The sequence below is a fragment of the Osmerus eperlanus genome, chromosome 8, assembly GCF_963692335.1.
Source record: "Osmerus eperlanus chromosome 8, fOsmEpe2.1, whole genome shotgun sequence".
Lineage (NCBI taxonomy): Eukaryota > Metazoa > Chordata > Actinopteri > Osmeriformes > Osmeridae > Osmerus > Osmerus eperlanus.
In genome coordinates, this window is record NC_085025.1 from 18,521,668 (window position 1) to 18,549,558 (window position 27,891).

At 40.1% G+C, this 27,891-nt stretch overlaps 1 protein-coding gene across 1 annotated transcript in view; it reads right to left on the reverse strand.

Annotated features, from left to right (window-relative positions):
• enpp1 (ectonucleotide pyrophosphatase/phosphodiesterase 1) overlaps positions 1–27,891 on the reverse strand; it is a 49,447-nt gene that overhangs the window by 15,250 nt on the left and 6,306 nt on the right. The window contains exons 8-18 of the mRNA XM_062468318.1: positions 27,475–27,594; positions 26,612–26,721; positions 26,371–26,436; positions 26,214–26,286; positions 25,792–25,900; positions 23,936–24,067; positions 23,780–23,811; positions 23,475–23,602; positions 22,970–23,039; positions 21,738–21,825; positions 21,349–21,533 (exon numbers count right to left, since the gene is read on the reverse strand). Coding sequence (XP_062324302.1) covers positions 21,349–21,533; positions 21,738–21,825; positions 22,970–23,039; positions 23,475–23,602; positions 23,780–23,811; positions 23,936–24,067; positions 25,792–25,900; positions 26,214–26,286; positions 26,371–26,436; positions 26,612–26,721; positions 27,475–27,594 — 1,113 coding nt within the window. The remainder of the gene's footprint in view (positions 1–21,348; positions 21,534–21,737; positions 21,826–22,969; positions 23,040–23,474; positions 23,603–23,779; positions 23,812–23,935; positions 24,068–25,791; positions 25,901–26,213; positions 26,287–26,370; positions 26,437–26,611; positions 26,722–27,474; positions 27,595–27,891) is intronic.

The following is a 27,891-nucleotide window of genomic DNA, read 5'->3' on the forward strand; positions in this document are numbered from 1 at the left end:
AAAACGTTATTGTTTAGTCAATTCTACGACTGTTAAAGGTAAGTATGTTACTAGTTGGAGGCAACGGGGGACGGGTTGTTTCCATCCTTATTCTTTAAGTATAACTTATTTTAGAGTTCTCTTCCCCTGGAACAGATTTCATGTTCCAAATGAGGGGGGCTGTCGCTGTCTTGGTGTGTGGGGTTGCATCAAATTCCCCTTTTTTGCTCTGTTAAATTGCTGCACCAGTCCACACTTGACCGGTGGGGATCTCATTCTATTATGACTGTAACTGTTAGCTGCTCCTGGCATTCTCTAATCCCTGCTCTCCTCTCTCTGTCCCCCCCCCACACACATCCCTTGTGGTGTGGGGGGTTTGAGTTGTCAGCACCTGCCTGGTCGTCGGTCAGCCAACGCTGGACCTGGTCGCGAGTCTCCCGGTCCTGTCCTACATCTATAAAGTTGAATAATGGATTTTGGTGTTTTAAAAACCCATCGACACTGTATGACTATGTTTAGCCTGTGTTCTGCTCCTCTCTCCCACCAACCGTCTCTGGAGGAGGGGATCCCTCTCTGAATTGCTCCTCCCAAGGTTTCTTCCATTTTTTTTTTCTCCTGTTGAGAGTTTTTTGGGAGTTTTTCCTTGTCTTCCTTGAGGGTTTAGGTTGGTTGAGGGGCAGTTCTATGGGCATATGTGAAACCCTCTGTGACATGCTTGCGTGTAAAAAGGGCTATACAAATAAATTTGATTTGAGTAGTCATGGCATGTTTGTTATTTGACAGATTTGTAACTATGTATTTCCAAGCTACAGGCATTGAAGTATTTTCCTAGCAATGCTTTATTTGGTAGTGGTTGTCATGTTGACTGTAAGCTGTTTTAGGAAAAGTGATAGTACTAGTACATGTACAGTTAGGTCCATAAATATTTGGACATTGACACAATTTTCATCATTTTGGCTCTGTATACCACCACAATGGATTTGAAATGAAACAATCAAGATGTGCTTTAAGTGCAGACTTTCAGCTTTAATTTCAGGGTATTTACATCCAAATCAGGTGAACGGTGTAGGAATTACAATACATTTTATATGTGCCCCCCCCCCTTTTTAACCCTTGTGTTATCTTCGGGTCGTTCTGACCCATCAGTCATTGTGACCCACCGTCGTATTGCGACAACTTTACCGCATACAAAAACAAAGTGAAGCATTTTCTTTTAACCGTTGGGCTGTCTCAGACCCCCCACATTGCGAAGGTTAAAAGAAAATTATTTTTATTTGTTTTTGTATTGGGTAAAATTGGGTAAACACAACGATGGTTCGTTATGAACCTTTGGGTCATGTGACCCGAAGGCAGCACGAGGGTTAAGGGACCAAAAGTAATTGGACAATTGGCTGCTCAGCTGTTCCATGGCCAGGTGTATGTTATTCCCTCATGGGAGTTCGTTATTTCATTGACAAGGAGCAGATAAAAGGTCTAGAGTTCATTTCAAGTATGGTATTTGTGTTTGGAATCTGTTGCTGTCAACTCTCAATATGAAGTCCAAAGAGCTGTCACCATCAGTGAAGCAAGCCATCGTTAGGCTGAAAAATCAAAACAAACCTATCAGAGAGATAGCAAAAACATTAGGTGTGGCCAAATCAACTGTTTGGTACATTCTTAAAAAGAAAGAACGCACTGGTGAGCTCAGCAACACCAAAAGACCCGGAAGACCACGGAAAACAACTGTGGTGGATGACAGAAGAATTCTTTCCCTGGTGAAGAAAAACCCCTTCACAACAGTTGGCCAGATCAAGAACACTCTCCAGGAGGTAGGCGTGTCTGTGTCAAAGTCAAAAATTAAGAGAAGACTTCACCAGAGTAAATACAGAGGGTTCACCACAAGATGTAAACCATTGGTGAGTCTCAAAAACAGGAAGACCAGATTAGAGTTTGCCAAAAAACATCTAAAAGACCCTGTACAGTTCTGGAACAACATCCTATGGACAGATGAGACCGAGATCAACTTGTACCAGAATGATGGGAAGAGAAGAGTATGGAGAAGGGAAGGAACTGCTCATGATCCAAAGCATACCACCTCATCAGTGAAGCATGGTGGAGGTAGTGTTATGGCGTGGGCATGTATGGCTGCCAATGGAACTGGTTCCCTTGTATTTATCGATGATGTGACTGCTGACAAAAGCAGTAGGATGAATTCTGAAGTGTTTCTGGCAATATTATCTGCTCAGATTCAGCCAAATGCTTCAGAACTCATAGGACGGCGCTTCACAATGCAGATGGACAATGACCCGAAGCATACTGCGAAAGCAACCAAAGAGTTTTTTAAGGCAAAGAAGTGGAATGTTCTGCAATGGCCAAGTCAATCACCTGACCTAAATCCAATTGAGCATGCATTTCACTTGCTAAAGACAAAACTGAAGGGAAAATTCCCCAAGAACAAGCAGGAACTGAAGACAGTTGCAGTAGAGGCCTGGCAGAGCATCACCAGGGACGAAACCCAGCGTCTGGTGATGTCTATGGGTTCCAGACTTCAGGCTGTCATTGACTGCAAAGGATTTGCAACCAAGTATTAAAAGTGACAATTAGATTTATGATTATGTTAGTTTGTCCAATTATTTTTGGTCCCTTAAAAAGGGGGGGGCACATATAAAATGTGTTGTAATTCCTACACCGTTCACCTGATTTGGATGTAAATACCCTGAAATTAAAGCTGAAAGTCTGCACTTAAAGCACATCTTGATTGTTTCATTTCAAATCCATTGTGGTGGTATACAGAGCCAAAATGATGAAAATTGTGTCAATGTCCAAATATGTATGGACCTAACTGTATGTTTGTAACTAGACAGCCTCTTTTTTTTACTTTGTAATAACTATGTATTTCCAGTGGTTTTCATGTTATGTTGCAGTCATGTTGACTGTAAGTTTTTGAGGAAAAGTACTACCATATATTTGTAACCAGACAGCCTCTTTTTTGAAATTTTCTAACAATGATTATGTATTTCCAAACTACAAGTGTTGAAGTTTTTTCCTAGCAATGGTATATTTCCTGTCCATTTCTATTCCTGATTGCAAGTGACAGTAAAAGATGCGCACTTACACTGGTATGAACACATTTTGATAGCATATGGACACAGTTTGCATGCTGATTTGGCAATTTTCCGGGGGTACTTTTATTCCGGGGGGTACTTTTATTTGGGTGATAAAAGTATACATATTTTGCTATACATATAAATCTAATTTAGGTTATACATAATATTATATATTTATATTTCACAACTTTTTACAGATTGTGAAAGTGCAAATTGTAAGCTTTCAAATGATATGTCATACATTGAAATCTGACGTGAAACATTATATTTAAGCATACTTGACTCGAGACCAAATCTGCCGATTCACTACCTGATTAGGAGGGGGGATGGTCCGTACTTTGTACAGACAAACACAGCCTACATACGAAACATTACAGTTAGTACCACCACACTAGCATAAGTAGCCTAGGGCAAAAACAGCTGCAGTGGCTTCTTCAACACTTAATAATAATTACTTAATAATTTTTGTAATATGCAAGAAAATAAAAACTGTAAAAAAATATTTTCGGCTTCTAGCGGACAATACGGAATGCCGACAAGAGCCTCTTTTCATTGACTGTGTCAAATTTGTGCAAGGGAGTCCTTGCTACATCTGCTGATAGAAAAGCGAATCACAGCCTTAACCCTTGTGCTGCCTTCGGGTCACATGACCCAAAGGTTCATAACGAACCATCGTTGTGTTTACCCAATTTTACCCAATACAAAAACAAATAAAAATAATTTTCTTTTAACCATCGCAATGTCTGAGACAGCCCAACGGTTAAAAGAAAATGATTCACTTTGTTTTGGTATGCGGTAAAGTTGTCGCAATACGACGGTGGGTCACAATGAATGATGGGTCAGAATGACCCGAAGATAACACAAGGGTTAAAAGAAAGGAAAAAATGCTTGATTGTGCAGCCAGCAGCAATTGAACAGAAACAGGAGGAAAATAGCTTTAAACCAGCTTTTTCAGGTGTGATTTTGAACAGACTGGGTGATGAAACACATATCTAAAAAAAAGTCAAGAAAGCAGGGTCCTGGAATTGGATTGAATGCGAAGATACATATATTTTTCTCTTCACTGCGGTGAAATTACCAGCACTCTAAGGATTAACACAAAAACAATCAAACCCTGTCTGAAGGCGTGAAAAGGTCTAGAATCTTTCAAGGGGGATTTCTCTACTAGATCATTCCAGGTTTACGAACATTCAAATACGCGTATATTCTTATTATCTTATTTATCTTTTGACTAAACTTGTCTCACCAAAGACAACAGAAAGTCAGTGTACTTGTATTGAAGTATTGGATTTGTATTCAAATCACAAATGTTGACTTACTAAAATGACTAATGTTATTGTCTTAATTTCATCCTAATGCCCAGTATGGCCGCCCACACTGCCCATTTAAATGAGAGAGAGACAGAGATATCTCGAGAACATTTAAATTTTAGGCTCCGATCCTTAATTGTTACCCCCAGTTTTCTGTTGTCCCTTATTATCTGCCCCAGGCTTGCCCCAATTGGCTTTCCATGACAGAGCTATAAACATTTATCATGTGCATAACCTCTCCCCATACAATGGGGATAGCTTGAAGGCTTTCCAGTGTACAGATGCTTATCAATATGCTGTAGTGATGGACATACCGGCTCTTTTTCGTGAGCCGGCTCGTTTGGCTCAGATAACTGAAAAGAGCCGGCTCTTTTGGCTCCCGAACGGCTCTTTAAAAAATAAATGTTTTAACTATGAATTTGACTATGATAGATGTGTAAACAATTTGCATTAAATTATTAAATGAAATCATACTATACCTTAACCACAACGTCTTTAAAAATGCATTGATTTGTTATGGCTGTCCTCTGAGTTTCGACTACTCGTCTAACTGAGTGTGTACGAGTTGGCTCGGCCCTACCTCATGCAGTATAATTGGTGGACACCGCGTGTATGATTGACAGGAACAGAATGTGAGGATGATCGCATGCACCTTTAGGCCTACAAGTATTTTTTATTGTTCTTTTTATTAGTAAATTATTTTAAATACAATTAAACATTAACATTTTTATTATGTTTGAGGTATAACTTGTCCAGTGGGGCTGAAGTACATTTTTCTTCCAACCAAAAAAATCCACTTGTCCCGGACAAGATGTGTCGAGCCCTGAGGTGTGTTTATGTACGACATATTGCAGGCATGACTGAGACCGAGTCGGTCGGTAAGATGGCAGCGCAAAGCTATACTTACGTCATGTGACTCAAATGAATACGTTGAAGGGAATTTGAGTGACCAAATCCATTGATTCACTACGCGATCAATCATGACATGGGGAATGGGATACCGCACCTTCCAAACAGCCTGAAAGATGTATTCACGGTTTACCAGGGAAAACAATGAATTATTCATCCTGTGCACAATGCAATGCCTGAGATTAGCCTTTTCATTCTACTTAGTCCGTGGATGTAGGCTAAGACGAACGTTTAACAAAAATGTAAGCTGAACACACAAAAGGCATGCTTGAAAGTTGACAAAACTTGAAAAACTATATTTAAGGATACTTGACTAAAGACCAAATCTGCCGATTCACTTGGTGATTAGGAGTTATAGCTATTATAGGCTGATAGACTATTGGAATTGCTCTAGAAATATAGCCTACTGAATGGAGTTGAGAAATAGGGATAAAGTTTGCTTCTGTTATGACATCATGTTAACTGTCTATTATCTATCCTTCTAGTTGTTGTAGATTGGCTGCCAACTTGATTAATCAAATGCAAATTGTGTTTGCACACATAAGATCCACACTGGGACCTGGGGCCAAATGTACGAGGGAGTGTATGCATTAAAGTGTGCGCAGAAACATGTGTGCGGGTGTTTCTACAGAGTTTCAGATTCATGAAAAAACACGTGGCATGAGATCTTGCATACCTCTGCGCACTTAGGAACCCATGCTATGTTTTGAGATGTGATACGGCGACACAGTGACCGAAAGGTAGAGAAAAAGTGCATGCATAACAAATGTTTTACTTGATCGACAATAGGAGTATATTGTATAGGCTATATACAATTTATGCCAATCATCTTGCTTTAGCCTATTTAGCCAGAAAGAAAACGTGTGAATTTAAAGGGGTCATTGACTGGGTTTTTTGGGTATTTCACATTGTTCCTTAAGGTCTCCGAATAGGGTATGTAACATTTGTTGGGCTGAAAATGGCCCGGGTGCTGTTCTATGCCCTCTGGTGCTTCCTGTGTAATTGTCCTGGGGAAAACGCTAGGTTTCCCCCTTTTATGGTATGCTCATGAATATATAGATGAGCTGCGCGCTGATTGGTTGGTTTTCAACGAGTGAATGGCGCGGACGAAATTAAAAAGAAAGAACACAGGTCAAATTGTTCAAAAAAAGTTTTTTCCGTTTGGCAGTTGAAAAGAACACAGTGCTCTGAATGTTGTTGTATATTGCTTGCTGAAGGTAATAAAGAGCTCAACTTTTCTACACCCAAGCAGGGCCGGAGTGGGCCCACTTTTCAGTCCGGGAGTTTCAGGCCCAAGACCGGCCCTTTTTTTTGTATACCAAACAGGGCCGGATGCAGCCTGCTTTGACTGTGGGTGCAGTGAACTTTTATGGGGGGTATCATGATTACAGAAAGGGATTGTATTATTTTTTATATTGATACCATTTTTGAGACTGCTTAACGATCTGAGTGTTAATCAGGCACGGAGCCAGACGTTGTAAACATTCGGAGCTTTGCCCCAACCTAGGACGTATGGGTCTGATGTGATGCAAGATAGGCACTTCTACACTTAATGCTCGCGCGCAAAGCGAAAATTTGTGGCCATTATTTGAGCGCTACATACTTTTTTGAGCTTAATGTAAAATAAACAGACCTTTTTCAATTGGTAAAACCTTGTCTTGTGATGCCATCACTCCGGCCCTGCTCCCATCCATCCTCCCTGACGTGTATCGTTGCGGTAGGGCCGCCCGTCCCAGATATCGGTAGCCGATCTGAGAAAACCTTTTGGAAAAGACGCGCTATGGACCCAACCAACTCTATTTGGGAGGGGAGAACTGCCTCAAATGGTACAACCCATGCAGAGGCTGAGGTGTCAGAATGCGGAACGTGTGTAGCCTACTTTAAGAGAAGATAGACTAAGATAGACGATACACTAACGTGACAAATGTCAACAACAAAAAAATCCTCAAAAGTGAAGCGGCCCACCGGCCCAAAAGTGAAGCGGCCCACCGGGAACTCTCCTGATTCTCCCGATTACCCACCCCGGCCCTGCACCCAAGTGTCTTGGAGTGGTGCAACACTGGCAGTTTTGACATCAGTAAACACATTCATTTATGTAACAAAATTCACTGATCTATACTGAAAGTAGCCTATATCCACTTTATATTTTTGTTCTGTTCGCTAGCCAGACCCTTTTAAAGCAGCTTATTATCGGTTGTAAAAGCGAATTCGCTTCATTTAATTGCAAATGCCTTTGTTACTCACATTGCGGTAGGCTACTTAGTAGCTTTAGTTTGACATCAGTAAACACATTCATTTATGTAACAAAATTCAATGATCTAAACTGAAAGTATATCCACTTTATTAATGTTGTTCTGTTAGCTAGCCCCTTTGAAAGCAGTTTGGCTGTAAAAGCGAATTAGCTTCTAAATAACAACAAATAATTTTCCTTTTTTCCTTACTACGCTTAGTTTAATTTAATTGCAAATGCAATTAATGCAGTTAATCGCATTAGTTCAATCACGGTAGCCTACTGCACACTTAGATTATAAAAAGGACACCTTAAATATTGAATTTGCAGAGTGCCCAGTTCTCGAGATGTCAGGCCAGACCCGCTGCAGACCAGAGGACCAATCAGAGTGAAGGGGCTGGGACACGAAGAAAGCAAGCCAAACTGGCGGCAAATTCTTTAAAAATTATTTTATGTTGAAATGCTTATCCAAATGTCAATCGCGGCAGTGCACTCCGTTGGGTTATAAGGAGGACATATGCAGAAAATGAGCTGATTGTGGGAAACTAAACCCATTCTAATTTGTACACACACACAGATTCCTGTGGCCTGTTCCATAAAGGCCGCTCAAAAAAGCTGGACTTCCCAAATCCCAAACCTGACTTGAATTAACCTAACAAGTAGGTTGGGGCTAAAGCGGTTCCATAAAGGACGATTCTAGTTCACGCAATCCGACTAATTCAAGTCATATTCAAGAAGTTAAGATAATTGCACGTGCACCCTATTCTTAAGCAGCCCAAAAGGTAGAACATTGATCATATCGATCCACCACTGCAAAACGCAATGTTCACGGCCACGTGACTTCTTCCTGAAAGAACGTTCCCTTTAAGCCGTGTACTATGTCAGCTCCCTCATCCACCACTTAATCAAAATAAAATGACACGCCATGATTGACATGAACGATAGGCTACGGAGGTCGAGGTAAAAAAATATATAGATTTTTTTTCAAGTGTAGGTCGAGGTTCTTTTTTTATAGACCTTTACGTCATTGATTAAAAAAACAGACACCCTCTAAACACATCTAAATTGACATTGTTTTAAATAAATAGCCTAGTATTAATCAATACATTATCTAATAGCCTAACTTTTTAACATGGTTTTTGTGTCGGGAAAATGGAGGATAGATGTATGGATTTAGGTTTGTTTTGCAACAAGGCTACTGTTAACAATAGAGATATAGGCCTATGCCTGTTGCCTAAACACTTGAAATCACAAACTACGTTTGACTTAGCTAGGCTATGTAGGTTTGTATCATTCTGAAATCATTGTTAATCATTGTTTAATGCATTAGGCTAAATGTTGTAGCCTAATGTATTTAAGTTGTTTTTCTATAAATGTACCCTACATATTGAACTGCTAGTGATTTTTTGTTGTTGTTGAATGCCCACGGTAAATCATCGTTTTCCCGTTGTGTTACAGGAACATCTGGTTACATTTAGTAATTTAGCAGACGCTCTTATCCAGAGCAACTTACAGTAAGTACAGGGACATTCCCCTGAGGCAAGTAGGGTGAAGTGCCTTGCCCAAGGACACAACATCATTTTTGCACGCCGGGAATCGAACCAGCGACCTTCTGATTACTAGCCCGATTCTCTAACCGCTCAGCAACCTTCATTTCTACATCCAAACACTGAGCAACTGTTATGCTTCGTTCGTTTGCAAGCCATGATGTCTCTCGAGGAAAAACCGATATCGCACTTGCATGGTTGTAGCTCAGATTCTCATGGGCGGGCCAGAGAAAGGGGAGGTAACCTTCCTCCTTATGACAACATAAGGAGAAGATTTTCAAAACCGAGCGTTAGAGCTTTCATTTTCTCAAAGTCGGAGAAGAATACCTAGGGCTTGGTTTACACCTATCAACATTTCTAGCCACTGGGGGACCAAAGGCAGACTAGGGGAACTCATATTCATGTTAAATAACCTCCTAAAGTGACATTTTCATGTCATGGGACCTTTAAGACAGTCTAAGGCTAAATCTAGTCTTAAACTAAGTTTATGCAACTGGCCCCAGGCTAGTTTCGCAGCATAAGTTGCCATAGTAGCTGAGTTAGAACTGGCTTTATGGTACTGAATGAACTACGAATGAGGGAGTCAGGTGGCTGAGCGGGTAGAGAATCGGGCTAGTAATCAGAAGGTCACTGGTTCGATTCCCGGCGTGCCAAATGACGTTGTGTCCTTGGGCAAGGCACTTCACCCTACTTGCCTCGGGGGAATGTCCCTGTACTTACTGTAAGACGCTCTGGATAAGAGCTGCTAAATGACTAAATGTAAATGAGTCTGACTAACTGACATAAGCCTGGCTTAATCGGTAAACTCACTTTATGGAACAGACCTCTGGCATTATTTGAGAGATTTATTGTTCACAATGGATTAATTGAGAAGTTTATTGAGAAACCTGACAAAATATGTGCGTTTCAACAACCATGTAAGGTAAAATATGGGAGTTGATGGGGTGTAGACAACGAGCTCGGTCACATGCGGACATCACAGGATAAAGGTGACATGAGATGCTGTTTTTGGATGCTTTTATATAGGCCTTAGTGGTCCCCTAATACTGTATCAGAAGTCTCTTTCCCGAAATTCAGCCTTGGTGCAGAATTACAGCCACTACTAGCAGTAGTGTTTTGGTGTCTGTAGCTTTAAATGCTAATGAGGAGCGTAGGGGCGGCACCATGCGCTGATGTTTACAATGGATGTATCGCAATGGCTGTAGCCCCGTTGCTGTAAGATGCCTCGAATTTGCCCATTCTCATCTGATAACCCTGGTTTGCAGAGGTACACACTCAGTCATTTCAATGAGGGGAAAGGCGGATATCGCGCGCGCCATAACACCAACAGCAGAACGGTTATCCAAATAACAGTGTGTACAACAGTCACGTTACAGCATGTGTATTCACACACATACTTGATGCTATCTACCTTTACATTAGCGACAGTAACTCAGCTGTTAGCTGCAGAGCTAATGTTACAGCCACATTCTAAGGGTAGCAAGCTAGGTAACCATATACAGTAAAGCTACAAAATGATATAGCATTAGTTAACTTACTTGTCTGAGGTTAGTAGCTGGACGAAGGAGAGTTCGTACTGATCCAGAATTTAATTTCAGCAAGGCCAGTTTTGTATTAGCTCAAGTTGAGGAAACAGTCGTGGCTGAAGTGTTTGGCGCAGACATACAAAACAAATGCGCCTACAACAGAAGTTGTGTAGGCGCATTTACAGAGAAAATAAAATTAGGATACTGGGTCTTCAGAGGCTCGGATGAAGGAACTGTAAAAAGATTTTTGTTTTCTTTTGTACATCCAAACTGAGCAAATGTAATGCTTTGTTCGTTTGCAAGCTATGTCTCTCGAGGATAAAAACACTTGCACGGTCGTAGCTCAGTTTCTTATGGGCGGGCCAGATTCTCTGGGTGGGCAAAGCAGAGAGAGGGAAGGTAACATTCCTCCTTGTGACGTCACAAGGAGGAGATTATCAAACAGAGCAATTGAGCCTTCATTTTCTCAAAGGCGGAGAATAACACCCAGGGCTTGGTTTACACCTATCGAAAAGTCTAGCCACTGGGGGACCAAAGGCAGGCTAGGGGAACTCATATTAATGTTAAATAACCTCCTAAAGTGAAGTTTTCATGTCATGTCACCTTTAAGTGGAATCTATGAAGACAAACGTGTGATATCGGTTGCGTACGCAGTGTTCATAAATCTGAGAAAAGCATTGCGTACAGAGTTTTCCAGTTCTCTATGCATACTTATGGATAATTTACACAGAGTTTGATACATTTTGCCCCTGAAGTGCCAAAGTTACAGTAATAAATTCAGGAATTTCAGGAGAAATTTGAGAAGTAGAAAGGCTTACTTGGACCATGCCCTGACTATAAATGATGAACAGCAAATGTTTTGCCAGGATAACTGGATCCATCAGACCATTGAATCTTAATGGTGTCCCTGTATGTTTGTATGTTTGACTCGGGATAACAACGTGATCATTGTCAGCTGACAATAGAATGTTGATAATGTCGGGCTACGCATTTATAGACCAACTGCAATCTAACCCTCAACATGTGTGACATTCTTTATAATACATCATATTTTGCTAAATGATTGAAGGGCTAAACAACAATTGTTCTAATGAAATAGTCCAAGACTATCAATATGGAAATGAATCACGATGAGATTGACGAAGGCCACTTCAGTTCTTTTTCAAATATTTGCTCGGTATCTCACTATGGGAAGCGCCTCTGGGCCTGCCCATTGCCCTCATGACTTATGAAGGTCTGACAGTGACTTTTAAAGGGGGGTGGTACCCTAGGGGTCACTGTCATGACCTGTCTGTCAATGACAAACGTTTGAGCTTCCGTGGCTGGGCATGCCCAGGGGCGCTTCCCATAGTGAGATACCTCACTCATATTATAATAATAATGAATAAACTGGGTTACATAATAACATCTAAAGTTTCCGACCTTGCCTTGGCTGCATGCAAGAAGCACCATCTAGCAATCATTTGTGGACCATTGAACCCCTATCCGCGCTAAAAGTAGCCTATAGGGAAAACCGGCTGCACCTTGCTGCAAATCAAATCACATCACGCATGACGCACCAACACAACTCAACTGGAAGCTTAGGTAAAAATGAAAAAAGAAAAATAAACTATTTAGTGATCCTAAGCATGTTGTTTATTATATTGAGTGACTTCTTCAACATTTTAACTTTTATAATGTGCAAGAAAAGGAACACTGTAATAATAATTAAAAATATAGCTGCAAGCAGCGATGCGGGTTCCTCCGCAAAATGGCAAAATATTATAAACATGTACACTGTATAAGATCGGGAGTTGGACAACAAGGGAGCAAAACTACTTCATGTTTGGCCAACAACAGGCTGAATGGGGATTTGAACTCATGAGCATAAGGTCACAAGTCAGTCTCTCTATCCTCTCTGCTACACACCAACTGTTGAGATTGTATGAAGAGAAAGGGCAGAGTATTAGCTTTGGTCAGCTTTGGGACAAAAGTTAAGAAACGGTTGACATTTCAAGGTGAAATTGCATGAAATTGTGCATGGTATTTCAGAATGATGTCATCCTGTTTAACTAAACAGATAATCAAAATTATGACAGGCCAAAAGATAATGGCTGGAATCCAACCAACTACCTTATACTTTACAGGTCACCATGCCAGCCCATTGAGCTATTCTCAGTGTTGAATATTGTCATGTTCAGTTACTGTATAAAAAAGTAAGGTGTTTCTCCTGTGGTAAGCGTTGTTAGATTCAGCCAACGTTGAAACAGCTTTAATTCAATCATATTTTGACATACCAAGGTGAAATTGTTTGTGGTACTTCAGAAAGATGTCATCCTGTTGAACTAAACAGATAATCAAATTTATGACAGGCCAAACGACTATGGCTGGATTCCAACCTACGACCTTATACTTTACAGGTCAACATCCCAGCCCATTGAGCTATTCTCAGTGTTGAATATTGTCATGTTCAGTTACTGTATAAAAAAGTAAGCTGTTTCTCCTGTGGTAAGCGTTGTTAGATTCAGCCTAAGTTGAAACTGCTTGTACATTTCCAATAAAAACGGGACAACGGGATGACTGGTTGCTGCTGTAAAGAATAACTTTCTCATCGTTTTTTTAAACAGGTTGTTTGGAGTGCCATAACTAAAAAGGGAATTTTAAATCATGCCTAGCATTAGTGGGAATGTGTCCTGGCTTAGGTTACTGAAATGAATTTGTGCAACAGGCAAGGGATCCACCTGAACAATCAATTTACTTCATTAGGGTTATCTCTACCATGCGTAGACTACAAGTAGTTAGCTACTGTGGTGAACCTGGCTTGTTTTGCAGTGGTTTACACAGTCTCGCTAAACAGATGATCAGAGTGTTGTGATGGGCTCAAATAAACACGCATTGCTATGTTTTTACAACCGGAGGATTGATCGGAAGACTAGAAACCGTTTTGTCAGAATAAAAAATTAAAAACTATGCCTCTGACTGGTTTTGAACCTACAACCCTTTGCTTACCAGCACAACATCTCAGCCAATTGAGACATTCCCAGACAGGGATTACACAAAACTGGATAATAAAAAAAGCTGTTTCTCCAATGGCGAGCATTGTCAGATTTGGTCGAAGTTCAAACAGCTGTAATTCAGTCATATTTCGACATATCAAGGTGAAACTTTGCATGGTACTTCAGAGGCATGTCACCTTAAAGCTTATTAGGTTTGAACCATCCTTCAAAAATACATTTGATTTAGTGACACAAACATATTGAGGCAATGTGGACATTTACATAAATACACCCATTTCAGCCATTTTGTACTTGATTCAATTGCCTTAAAAACGTTTTTAAATACGTCAATGATACATATCTGTACCCAATTTCAAGTCAATTTCACCTTTGGTTCAAGAGAAGAAGAATTTTGAGGATTTCCCAAATTATCACAGTACAGGAAAATCCATCATGGCGGACCTTATGGGTCCTTGAGGCTTTTTTGTTCCTCATGAAAAATGAGGCATGCACACCAAGTTTCAGAAGAATTGGAGCAATGGGGTGGAAATGCCATCACTTTGAAAATCGGACTTTTGGGCGTGGCCTGTGGCGCCCTCTATGGTCCGATGTGGCCCATATTTGGTGAGGGGCTACCCACTTGGATGTAGTATCAATGTGCCAAATTACAAAATTTATGACTAGGGACTTTTTGAGATATTGGGGCGCAAGGAGAAGAAAAATAATAATAAATATAGCTGCAAGCAGCGATGTGGGTTCCTCCGCAAAATGGCAAAATATTATAAACATGTACACTATCGAAGATCGAGAGTTGGAAAACAAGAGAGCAAAACTACTTCATGTTTGGCCAACAACAGGCTGAATGGGGATTTGAACTCATGAGCATAAGGTTACAAAGCAGTCTCTCTATCCTCTCTGCTACACACCAACTGTTGAGATATAGAACTGTTTCTTTGAATAGAAAGGGCAGAGTATTAGCTTTGGTCAACATTGGGACAAAGGTTAAGAAACCGTTGACATTTCAAGGTGAAATTGCATGAAATTGTGCATGGTATTTCAGAATGATGTCATCCTGTTTAGCTAAACAGATAATCAAAATTATGACAGGCCAAAAGATAATGGCTGGATTCCAACCTACTACCTTATACTTTACAGATCACCATCCCAGCCCATTGAGCTATTCTCAGTGTTGAATATTATCATGTTCAGTTACTGTATAAAAAAGTAAGCTGTTTCTCCTGTGGTAAGCGTTGTTAGATTCAGCCAACGTTGAAACTGCTCTAATTCAATCATATTTTCACATACCAAGGTGAAATTGTTTGTGGTACTTCAGAATGATGTCATCCTGTTGAACTGAACAGATAATCAAAATTATGACAGGCCAACAGACTATGGCTGGATTCCAACCTACGACCTTATACTTTACAGGTCACCATCCCAGCCCATTGAGATATTCTCAGTGCTGAATATTGTCATGTTCAGTTACTGTATAAAAAAATAAGCTGTTTCTCCTGTGGTAAGCATTGTAAGATTCGTCCAAAGTTGAAACTGCTTGTACATTTCCTATAAAAACGGGACAACAGAATGACTGGGTTGCTGCTGTAAAGAATAACTTACTCATAGTTTTTTTAAAAAGGTTGTTAGGAGTGCCATAACTTGTCAAATTTCAAATCATGCCTAGCATCAGTGGGGATGTGTCCTGGCTCAGGTTACTGAAATGAATTTGTGCAACAGGCAAGGGATCCACCTGAACAATTAATTTACTTCATTAGAGATAACCATTAGAGTTATCTCTACCATGCGTAGACTACAAGTAGCTAGCTACTGTGGTGAACCTGGCTTGTTTTGCAGTGGTTTACACAGTCTCGCTAAACAGATGATCGGAGTGTTGTGATGGGCTCAAATAAACACGCATTGCTATGTTTTACAACCGGAGGATTTATCGGGAGACTAGAAACCGTTTTGCCAGAATAAAAAATTAAAAACTATGCCTCTGACTGGTTTTGAACCTACAACCCTTTGCTTACCAGCACAACATCTCAGCCAATTGAGACATTCCCAGACAGGGATTACACAAAACTGGATAATAAAAAAAGCTGTTTCTCCAATGGCGAGCATTGTCAGATTTGGTCGAAATTCAAACATCTGTAATTCAGTCATATTTCGACATATCAAAGTGAAACTTTGCATGGTACTTCAGGGGCATCTCACCTTAAAGCTTATTAAGTTTGAACCATCCTTCAAAAATACATTTGATTTAGTGACACAAACATATTGAGGCAATGTGTACATTTACATAAATACACCCATTTCAGCCATTTTGTACTTGATTCAATTGCCTTAAGTAACGTTTTTAAATACGTCAATGATACATATCTGTACCAAATTTCAAGTCAATTTCACCTTTGGTTCAAGAGAAGAGGAATTTTGAAGATTTTCCCAAATTATCACAGTACAGGAAAATCCATCATGGCGGACCTTATGGGTCCTTGAGGCTTTTTTGTTCCTCATGAAAAATGAGGCATGCACACCAAGTTTCAGAAAAATTGGAGCAATGGGGTGGAAATGCCATCACTTTGAAAATCGGACTTTTGGGCGTGGCCTGTGGCGCCCCCTATGGTCCGATGTGGCCCATATTTGGTGTGGGGGTACCCACTTGGATGTAGTATCAATGTGCCAAATTAGAACATTTATGACTAGGGACTTTTTGAGATATTGGGGCGCAAGGAGAAGAAAAATAATAATAAGAAGAATACCAACAATAACACTAGGTTCCCTCCTACCGGAGGAACCTAATAATAAGAATACCAACAATAACAATAGGTTCCCTCCTACCGGAGGAACCTAATAAGAATACCAACAATAACAATAGGTTCTCTCCTACCGGAGGAACCTAAATATAGCTGCAAGCAGCAATGGCGGATTCCTCCTTCAAAATGGCAAAATGTTGTAAAATTGACATAATACACTGGGATTAACTAGAAGACTTGAAATTGTAATTTCTGTCAGAATAAAATTAAAAGTTTATACCTCTGACTGGATTAGAACCCACCACCCTTCACCCATCAGCACTGCATCTCATCCTACTAAGCCATTCACAGACTTGACATTTAATTGTTCCATTTTTGTATCAGAAAATAAGACATTTCTCCAATGGCACGCATTGTCAGATTTGGTTAAAGTTCAAACAGCTGTAATTTAGTTTTATTTATATATGGGACATAAAAACGGGACAATGGGATGACTGGGTTGCTGCTGTAAAGAATAGCTTACTCATAGTTTTTTAAAAGGTTGTTTGGGGTGCCATAACTTGTCATGGAAGGGAATTTCAAATCATGCCTAGCATCAGTGGCGATGTGTCCTGGCTTAGGTTACTGAAATGAATTTGCGCAACAGGAAAGGGATCCACCTGAACAATCAATATACTTCATTATAGCTGACTCGGTTGTGAATCTGACACTACCATGCGTAGACTTCAAGTAGCTAGCTACTGTGGTGAACCTGGCTTGTTATGCAGTGGTTTACACAGTCTCGCTAAACAGATGATCGGAGTGTTGTGATGGGCTCAAATAAACACGCATTGCTATGTTTTACAACCAGAGGATTTGACCGGAAGACTAGAAACCGTTCTGTCAGAAGAAGAAAAAAAAACATAAAACAATGCCTCTGGTTTTGAACCTAGAACCCTTCACTTACCAGCACAACATCTCAGCCTATTAAGCCATTCACAGACCTGGACTTTACTATGTTCAGTAACTGGATAATAAAATAAGATGTTTCTCCTAAGGCAGACATTGTCAGATTTGGTCCAAGCTCAAACAGCTGTAATTCAGTCATATTTTCACATATCAAGGTTAAACTTTGCAGTGTACTTCAGGGGGGTGTCACCTTAAAGCCTATTAGGTTTGATAGGTTTGATTCAAAATGACATTTGATTTAGTGACACAAACATATTGAGGCAATGTGGACAGTTACATAAATACACCCCTTTTCAGCCATTTGATTCAACTGTCTTAAGTAACATTTTTAAATACATCAATGATACATATCTGTACAATTTCAAGTCAATTTTAGCTTTTTTTTTAAGAGGAGATCGATTTTGAAGTTTTTCCCAAATTATCACTGTACAGGAAAATCCATCATGGCGGACCTTATGGGTCCTTGAGGCTTTTTTGTTCCCCATGAGAAATAAGGCATGTACACCAAGTTTCAGAAGAATTTGAGCTATGGGGTGGAAATGCAATCACAAATCTGACTTTAGGGCGTGGCCTGTGGCACCCCCTACAGTCGAAGGTGTCTCATATTTGGTGTGTACCCACTCGGATGTAGTATCAATGTGCCAAATTAGAAAATGTGTGACCAATAACATGTTGAGTTATTGTGGCGCAAGGAGAAGAAGATTAATAATAATAGTAATAATAAAACTAACAAAAATAATAGGTTTCCTCCTGCCGGAGGAACCCTAATAATAATACAGTTTTTCACAATTGCTAAAACACATTTCTTGAAACAGTCACCCATTTTCTCAAAACTGTAAACACAAAATCTCATCTTCAAGCAGTATTTACAAAACCACTGAATCCTCTTGCAAAATGAAACTTTTGCCTCAAAACAGATTTACCTATGCTCAAAATCAAACACTGCTCTCAAATCATAAACAAAGTGATCAAAATTATATACACTATCAAGCAGTCAGTAAACAATACACCAAAAAATAGAAAACACATTGTTCAAAACATAGTTCTCAGGGAGAAGTACATTTTTACTTAATCTCGAAACAAATTTCATATTTATCCGTCATTGTCTTTTGATGAACAAAAACATGTTCTATCATAGTAGCTCAAAATTTATCAGAAATTACTACTCTGCTTTGCTCTTTGCAATTGTTTTGTTCTTTCTCCTCCTTGTACCCCTATACAGTACTGTACCCTGCATCTCACTACTCACAACTCACTCTTGTTCTTTGTTGATATGAACTTGCAACCAGTCAAAATCTGTTGAGCAGTCAGTACTGTTACTGTAACAAATGGAAAGCACAACGTTCAGGGCCATACAATTTGTTCATTGTACAGTATACAGCCTACAATGCACTGTACTACAGTATACAATACTGAAAGGGACAAAAATCAAAGGAGTAAACACGTGATCAATGTGCTTCTTCTTGTCTTTGGGCTGGGTTAGGCCAGAGCACTTTGTGGACATCACAAGCACTATTTTCCCACCTTCAACAACCTGTTTGCTCTTTGAACTGGCTTATATTGGTTGTGTCACATCATTTGAAACAAGTGAAATCAATTTTGAGTGGTTGCGTTTAGTCAATGACATGTTTTCTCTATTTGTATTTGATTGTTGCAATTTGTGTTTACCAGTATGGATGACGTGCATTAGAGTGCAGAATGTGTTTTAAAAATGAGAATCTGTTTAGAGTTTTGCTGAACAGTCTAAGTGAGATGTTTTAGCAATTGAGAAAAACTGTAATACCAACAATTACAATACGGTTCCTCCTGACGGAGGAATCCTAAAAAACAGCTTCTAGTGGAAAATACGGAACGCCAACAACGACCCCTTTTCACCAGATTGTGTCACATTTACAGTTTTTCTCAATTGCTAAAACACTAAAACCCATTGGCTGAACAAAGTTCTCAGTTGCCTGAACTCATGTAGCTAATTGTGCAGTCTGTTGTCAATACCTTAAACCATTTCACATTGTAAAACACAATTTGCAGATGTCACTTAGACTTTTCAGCAATACTCTAAACACATTATCATTCTTAAAACAGTCTGCACTCTAATGCACATGTCATCCATACTGGTAAACACAAATAGCAACAATCAAATACAAATAGAGAAAACATGTCATTGACTAAACACAACCACTCAAAATTGATTTCACTTGTTTCAAATGATGTGACACAACCAATATAAGACAGTTCAGAGAGCAAACAGGTTGTTGAAGGTGGGAAAATATTGCTTGTGATGTTGACTAAGTGCTCTGGCCTGACCCAGCCCAAAGACAAGAAGAAGCACATTGATCACATGTTTACTCCTTTGATTTTTGTCCCTTTTAGTATTGTATACTGTAGTAGCCTACAGTGCATTGTAGGCTGTATACTGTACAATGAACAAATTGTATGGCCCTGAACATTGTACTTTCCATTTGTTACAGTAACAGTACTGACTCCTCAATAGATTTAGACTGGTTGCAGGTTCATATCAACAAAGAACAAGAGTGAGTTGTGAGTAGTGAGATGCAGGGTACAGTACTGTATAGGGGTACAAGGTGGAGAAAGAACAAGAACATTTGCAAAGAGCAAAGCAGAGTAGTAATTTCTGATACATTTTGAGCTACAATTATAGAACATGTTTTCGTTCACCAAAAGACAATGACGGATAAATATGAAATTTGTTTTGAGATTACGTAAAAATTTGTATCCATATAGTTCTCCTTGAGAACTATATGTTTTGAACAATGTGTTTTCAATTTTTTGGTGTATTGTTTACAGACTGCTTGATAGTGTATATCATTTTGATCACTTTGTTTATGATTTGAGAGCAGTGTTTGATTTTGAGCACAGGTAAATCTGTTTTGAGGCGAAAGTTTGATTTTGAGCACAGGTAAAACTGTTTTGAGGCGAAAGTTTCATTTTGCAAGAGGATTCAGAGGTTTTGTAAATAATGTTTGAAGATGAGGTTTTGTGTTTACAGTTTTGAGAAAATGGGTGACTGTTTCAAGAAATGCGTTTTAGCAATTGTGAAAAACTGTATAACTGGTAAAGCTACAAGTAACCAGCACATCAAATCAGGTGTGTTAAATCAGGTTTGGAGCAAAAACCTGGAGGATGAAATAGTCTCCAGATACAGGGTTGGACAGCCCTGGTATACAGTGCTTGTAAAAAGTATTCACCCACCCCCATGGACTTTTTCATGTTTTGTTGGTTTAAAACATTGAATCACAATACTGATCAACAGAAAATGACTAATGTCAAATTGAAAACCAATCTGGATTTGATCTGAAATGTAAAACACGAAATAATTTTTTGTATAAGTATTCACCCCCTCAGGGATAGAATACAATAATATTTCCACCGCACCGAATATCCCTTGGGATGCAGTGAAGTCAATTCTAAAATGATAACGTCAATTATAAATGGAAGAGTAGCTTTAAATTTAGGAAAATTTGAGGGTTTGTGTGACAAGGGCATTAGTCTAGGAGGTCACCAAGAGGCCTATGGCACCTCTGAAGGAGTTAAAGGCTTCCATGGCTGAGAAGAGAGGGTCTGTGGATACTACAACAGTTTCCCTGGTGTTTCACCAGTTTCAGCTTTATACGAGAGTGGCAAAGATAAAGCCACTTTTGACATCTCGGCTCGTGTTTGCCAAAAGACATGTGGAAGACTGAAACAAAGTGGAAGAGGGTTCTATGGTTTGATGAGACCAAAGTTTAGCTTTTTGGTCTTAACACTAAACGTTATGTTTGGCGTAGAAGCAGAGAAGCTTGATGGTGACAGCATCATGCAGAGGGGATACTTCTCTGCAGCAGGGCTTGGAAGGCTTGTGAAGGTAGAGAATAAAATTAATTCAACAAAGTACACAGAAATCCAGGAGGTCAACCTGCTACAGTCTTGCAAGAGAACTGTGACTTGGGACAAGATTTGTTGTTGATCAGGGTCAAAAAAGCTTTATTAAATCCACTGTGATTTAATTCTATAAAACAAAACATGAAAAAGTCCATGGGGGTGAGTACTTTTTACAGACACTGTACAGACATTGTGGGTACTGGTCGTACCTGTAGCTTGGTGCGGGAGCTGCAGGAGCAGCCCAGGTTGTCTGTGGGGGCGAGGCTTCTGCCCTCACAAGGTGAGTCATGGGAAAGTTCAGCAGGGTAGACAGGCAGGAAAGTGGGGTTTCGGAGGAGGTGGTTGAGACTGCCATGAGTCCCGTTGTTGGGGGCAGGAGGGATGCCTAACAAATCTGACAATGAATATGGAGATTTCAGATATCAGATATTGCTCCAGTGTAGATGTTCGGGGTGTTTGGGTGCAGGACTGTGATATGCTTCAGCCCTGGTCTGCACAGCTAAATCCCCTAAAAGTCCTATCACAATATTACAGAAATGAAAGTTTCAGATTCACTTCCCTCAGCAAACAGATGCATGTTTGTGAACAGAGGTCTTACCGCACAGAAGGTTGTAAACTTCTATATTTTCGAAAGGTGGAACAAAGGTTTTGTACTTCAGCCCTGGGCCATAACCCATGAAAATAGTCTGAAAAAGACACATTTAATATTCTGAGAGAAACACAGTATTACATTAATCATTACACATGATTGAACATGATACAACACAGACTGTTTTTACATTGCAACAGGATCTTGTTATTATAATGTGCATAATTGAGGAGAACAGAGGACCACCTTCAGAACCTCTGGCTTTTACCTGAATCCCCACCCAAACAGTATAATTTAAACCTAGAAATGGGCCTTGTGTACATACTTCTTTATCAGTAGCATAACAAAGTAAACAGCATGGAAGTGTTTTGGAATGAATTTAACCGCCATACATGCAGGTGCAATATAGTCAGCCAACAGACACCAAAATAATTATAAGATCTGATTTCGAAAATGGGCTGCTATTACGTAAGATAGTAAGGTAACTGTCTGCTGTGCTGTCTAAAAAAGTCCCTCGCTGTCTGCAAAGACACTTAAGAAAACAACGTTTCAATATAAACTTTCATGCACCTGTTTTTTTTTAAGAAGTGAGTAAATTCCATGGATAATTATACCAAAGCAAACCACAATCTAAACTACCACAAAGACCAACATGTAGATGGCAGTAAAAAGTACTGTCAAGTACACCATGGCCCATCTAGGAAAACAGCACAAACAGCAGATATCCAAAGGCTGTACTGAAAAGCTGCTGGTATTTCAGCCTGCTTCGTTTCCATTTGAGAGATTTAGTCTGCCTTTAGTCTGAGAATTTTAACTCTTCCTCAAGCTCAGAGGTTGAGTCTGGGCTTGAGGGGATGATTGTTAGGAACCATGGCAACTATTGTTCTCCTATAGCCCACCACAACCCAAAAACTTATTATGGGTTGTGGAATGCATTACATTACATTACACAAATCCAATAAAATGAAACTGTATTGGTTTAGCCATTTTTACAATGTCAATAAATGCTTCACTGTTGCCCAACAATAACCAACCTAAACCCTCAGATGACAAGAAAATACTTAGATAGGACTGTAAAAATGTGCTACAGTACTGTATGTAATTCACTGTGTGTGACTGCTGCTTAGGCTGGTGAAGCCAATCTGATGTTTTTTCTTCCCTTGTGTTTACTGGGGTGTGTATTTTTGGCATACAACTGTATGGTGTCATACAGGGTATCAGTTGACAGACTGGACACTAACCTGCATGTTTTTGAAAACGTTATCCGAGCCATGGAATCCACCAGTGCAGTACTTGATTTCCTTAGGCTGACTGTGGAAGAGAAGAGAGAAAAACAATAATATCAAAGTCTATACACTCACACGTGCACATTTACACACACACAAGTAGTTTCCACTGTAGATACCTCAGTATTCTGTATTTTAGTATTTCTAATATTACTGCTCAATCCCAAGGACGGGTTGGGGATACTTGTATATTTAAGGTTCAAGTTAAGTTTAGAGATGATACATTGTACTGTACTTATTTATTAAAATGTATTACATGTTAGTTTTTTGTACAGGTCCAAAATCACTACTGCTGTAATAGTTTATAATAGTTAAATTATTGTAAAACAATAAACACATCAGGCTTAACAAACCAATTTAAATGTGATCACATTCTCTAAATAAACAGGCTTTCCAGTACATCGATGGCCATTACTATGCCAGTATGTGTCAGCAGTAGGGTTATGTGAGGGTGTCTTACAGTGCTGCCTGCCAGGCAGGCTTCATGTAGAGATGGGCCCTTTCAATCCGCACGTTGTTGGCAAAGTGCATCCGTTTTGGTAGGTGCTCCTTCAGGAAGGGCCTCATGGGCTGGTCTGGGGTCTTGCACTGAAAGACAGACAGACAGGGAGGGATGTAGACAGTTGTGTGGAGGAAAGAGTGTGGGAAGGGTGATTGGGGGGTGGTGCTTTGTTTGACATCTGGTCAGCCAAGTGGATAATTCTCTCATTCATCGTCTGTATACTACATGTTAAGCGGAGCACTGGAGAAAAATGCCTCGCATACCGATATGTTCTTCACCAGCCCCTCATAGTCAACTGCAGGAGGGACACAGAGACAAAGCAAAAATGTCAGACACTGAGAATTCAAGTGAAGGACAGGGATGTGCTCATGGCAGGAAGTGGATGGAGAAGGGGACAGGAAATTACGCGGTTATCTTACAGGAGAAGAAGTCTTCGGGCAGACGCACAGGTCTGATTCTGGCCGCGGGGCCCTGGATGACGGTGAAGTCCTGGATGTTTTCTTGGTAAGATGAGACGTAGGCGGCCTTCTGACAGGAAGCCTCTTCCATTCCTGCGCTCACAGGAAACACAGTCACTGTTACTGCTGACACTTCAAATTGCACAAAACAGATTTTACAATCATTCTCACCAACAGTAAGAGAGCTTGTAGAAAAAAGTTAATTATATCCATATTTACTTTTTACAGTTTGTCAAATATCAAATCCTGACTACTATTGCCAGATAAACTATGATCTGTTTGCTCATCATTGCACAATTCCGTAAATGTTCATTAATAAACCAGAATTCATAGATAAAATGCAGAAATAAAGAACCCAACTGACATAATTCAATGGCCACAGCATACTTACTTACTTATCCATATGCATCAACTATCCTGTACATGCAGTTCCATGACCATTCCATTCCATCACCATTCACAAACTATAAACTAATTTCACTAGATTAAAAACATTTTTGATCAACAGCCTGATGCAGAGCTTATTCCAAAGCCTGTTAAGTGGTGGCCTGAACCACATTTGTCTAAATTCCCGGATGCTAAACATTTCTAATCACAAGTGTGTCTAATCATTAGACACACATGCAGTGCAGATGTTAAAAGCATTTACATTTAGTCATTTAGCAGACGCTCTTATCCAGAGCGACTTACAGTAAGTACAGGAACATTCCCCCGAGCCAAGTAGGGTGAAGTGCCCAACGTCATCTGGCACGGCCGGGAATCGAACTGGCAACCTTCTGATTACAAGCCCGCTTCCCTAACCGCTCAGCCACCTGACTCCCACTACATTTACTTTCACTGTGGTGAACTGCTCTCCCATTAGGCTGTTAAGACAAACATATAATAACTTCTACTTATACATAACTTATACTATGGCTCAACCAAGACAAACAGTGGGGCCGACAGTCACTGTAGCTTCTGCACATCCCCCACAAAGGAGGGCTGATGGAAGTGAGGGCACATAGTGTAACAATGCAACAATACAACAGTACAATTCAAACAAATGGACCCCTTCAAACTAACTGAGTTTTGCAGCATGAGTTATTTAATTATGTATCAGAGCAGCAAAATACAATTCAGGCTGCCCACTTAATGTTGTTAGTGTTGTCATGTAGGGCAAAGGATACGTTGCTTAGGGCTGTATTGCTGTGCTTAAAATACGGTTGCCATTTTTCATACATAATGTATACCACAAAGACCAAGTATGTAATGTTTTTTTGTTACCACTGGCCCCCCAGTGGTGGAATCAACTCCCCACCTCCATCAGAGACACTGACTGTCTCTCCACCTTCAAGAAAAGGCTCAAGACGCACTTGTTCCGGGAGTACAACGGTACTTAGAAATGGTTCTCTTGACCCGATGTTAGTTTCCTCAAGGATCACAATGACTCTTGCTTAGAGACTTGTTGCTCTTGTGGTTAGTGGTAACTGATTTAAATTTTTGTACTCGCTGTGATATATTGTTTTTATTATTGTTGCTTGCTTTTTCCACAGGTACACTTGCACTTATAGCGGTTCATGTTGTTTAATTGTAACTTGTTTAACTACATGCTCTTATGGTTCTTCCCTTTGGCACTTACTTTGGTTGTTCACAATGTGTGCTTCATGTTTTGGCTACTCGCAATGTTCTTGTTGTTATGATCAGTGACCTATGCACTTTGTAAAGCTCTCTCTTGGAAGTCGCTTTGGATAAAAGCGTCTGCTAAATGAATAAATGTAAATGTACCAAAAATATTGAGGAATCCGAAGTAGGACACAGTGTGTGTAGCTAGTCCTCACCGTGGTCAGACAGCAGGATGATGTTGACACAGAGGTGCAGGTTTCTCTGTTTGAGCCCGTCCATCAGCAGCCCCAGCAGCCTGTCCACCTTCAGCAGAGCCTCGATCACCTGCACACACACGCTCACTTACACCCATCACCCAGCATGGGCCTGACTACAACTCCATTGGGATTTTATTAGGATTACGGGTAATCGTGTTTTTTTGTTGTTGTTTTTTTAAGGCATGTCACCCATTTCAAATATGGATTTTATACTGTATATGGATATGTGTTACTGTACTGTATGAAATATACATTTATGTACATAAATATGTGTTACTGTATAAGTGTTAACTTTGCAGTTTCTGTCTATGTTTTGTCTGCTTGTTGCCAGTTATTCAGTACAGCATATTCAGCTGTTCACTGGTTACAGATGGTCTGACCTGGCTGCTCATCGGCCCATAGCGATGACCTGAAGAGTCCGGCTCTTCTAAGTACAAAGTGTAGAAATCAGGCCTGCCATCACAAACAGCCCAGAGGTTAGAAGGACAGACGGCATGCATAAGGAGGATGTGCAATGTCTGTCAGGAGAAAGTCTACCTTTTCCCCTCAGTCAAACTCAGCCATTCAAATAAGGTTGTGATTCTCTTCTCAAATGGAATAACTCTGAATAAAAACAAAATGTATTTATTCTCCAGAGAAATTACAATCAATATAAAAACAGTTTCTATTAAAAAAAATACATTGACAAAAAAGTATTTATATATGTGTATATAAGTATACACATATATAAACATTCCATATGAACTATAAACAAGTTAATAGTCTATTCATTCCTTACCTGTCATACTTTTTGTAGTAATCTGGGAATCTTCCTTTGATGTCTACATCCGATCCAGGCCAGAAGAAAGTGGCTGATTTCAGGTTGTTGTACATGGCAGTCAACCAGATCTGCGCTCAGAGTAACATTAGATGCTTTCACCATCAATCCCAATAAGTGGTCATGGGACATGTAGTTGTCTTTCTGAATCAGACTCAGGCTGCTTCTGGACATAGGCCACGTTGAGTGTGAAGGGGGAGGGGAGGCGTTTGAGGTTGGGTGGGGGGTCTGGGCGGGGGTTTGTATGACACTGAGCTGGAGGATGGCATGCAAAGAGAGTCTCAAACTTCATAGAGAGAGAATCCAAACGAGGGAAGCCCACAGCTCGTGCAGCCTGTCATTTTGCGGAGGCAGAACTTATATTTATTTCAAGAGGCCTCTTATGTGGGACTGAAACCCTGCCTCCCCAATCTCACTGAGATTCAACTGACTGCTGTCAACAGAACAGCCCCTTGTGGAGTTTGTGGAGGGCAAATGACAGTAAAATAATTAAAGCACGATAACTTCTGTTCCCACCCAATCCATATATCTTAACAGTTCTGCCCTAAGATATTGTGTATTACTTCCAGTTCTGGGATGTTTTTCAATGATACTTGTACAAGAGTTTAGGGGAATTTTAGAGTAAGACCAAACGAAATGTTCAGAGGCGTGCTCTATCATGTTTCTGTTCCCCTGAGCCTCAATGTTTATAGTATCGATCTGGGAAACGACAGTAACAACAAAAAGAGAATAACAAACCATCAATCTTTTTTCTATATCATTGTTTAAGGAATTGTCTAAAGAACGGCAATACCCAACAGAATTTCAAGAACACAAGCTCTCACCGGCTCGCCTTGGTACCATTTGGCATTGAACTTCTCTGCAGCTCTTAGACTGAAGCTGGCATTCAGAGTCACATCGTACATTTTGTTGTCCACAATTCCATGAGACTCAGGATAAAGGCCCTGCAGAGAGGAGATGACACACATACACACACACAAATACACAAACACAAATATACACACACACACACACACACACAAATATACACACACACAATTACACACACCCAAGCTGAGTGTGGAACACATATGGCGGTGCTTGCAGCTGAAGGGCTAACTTGGGTTATCTCTCTCTCTATCTAATCTTCAGTGTCTCCCAGGCTTCCTCCCAGATAGAAAACCACAGGTTCACCCACCCTGTGCTGAAGGAGGAGGGTGGTTGCTAATTAAAACGGTAGAGTTAAACTGGTAAAGATGTCT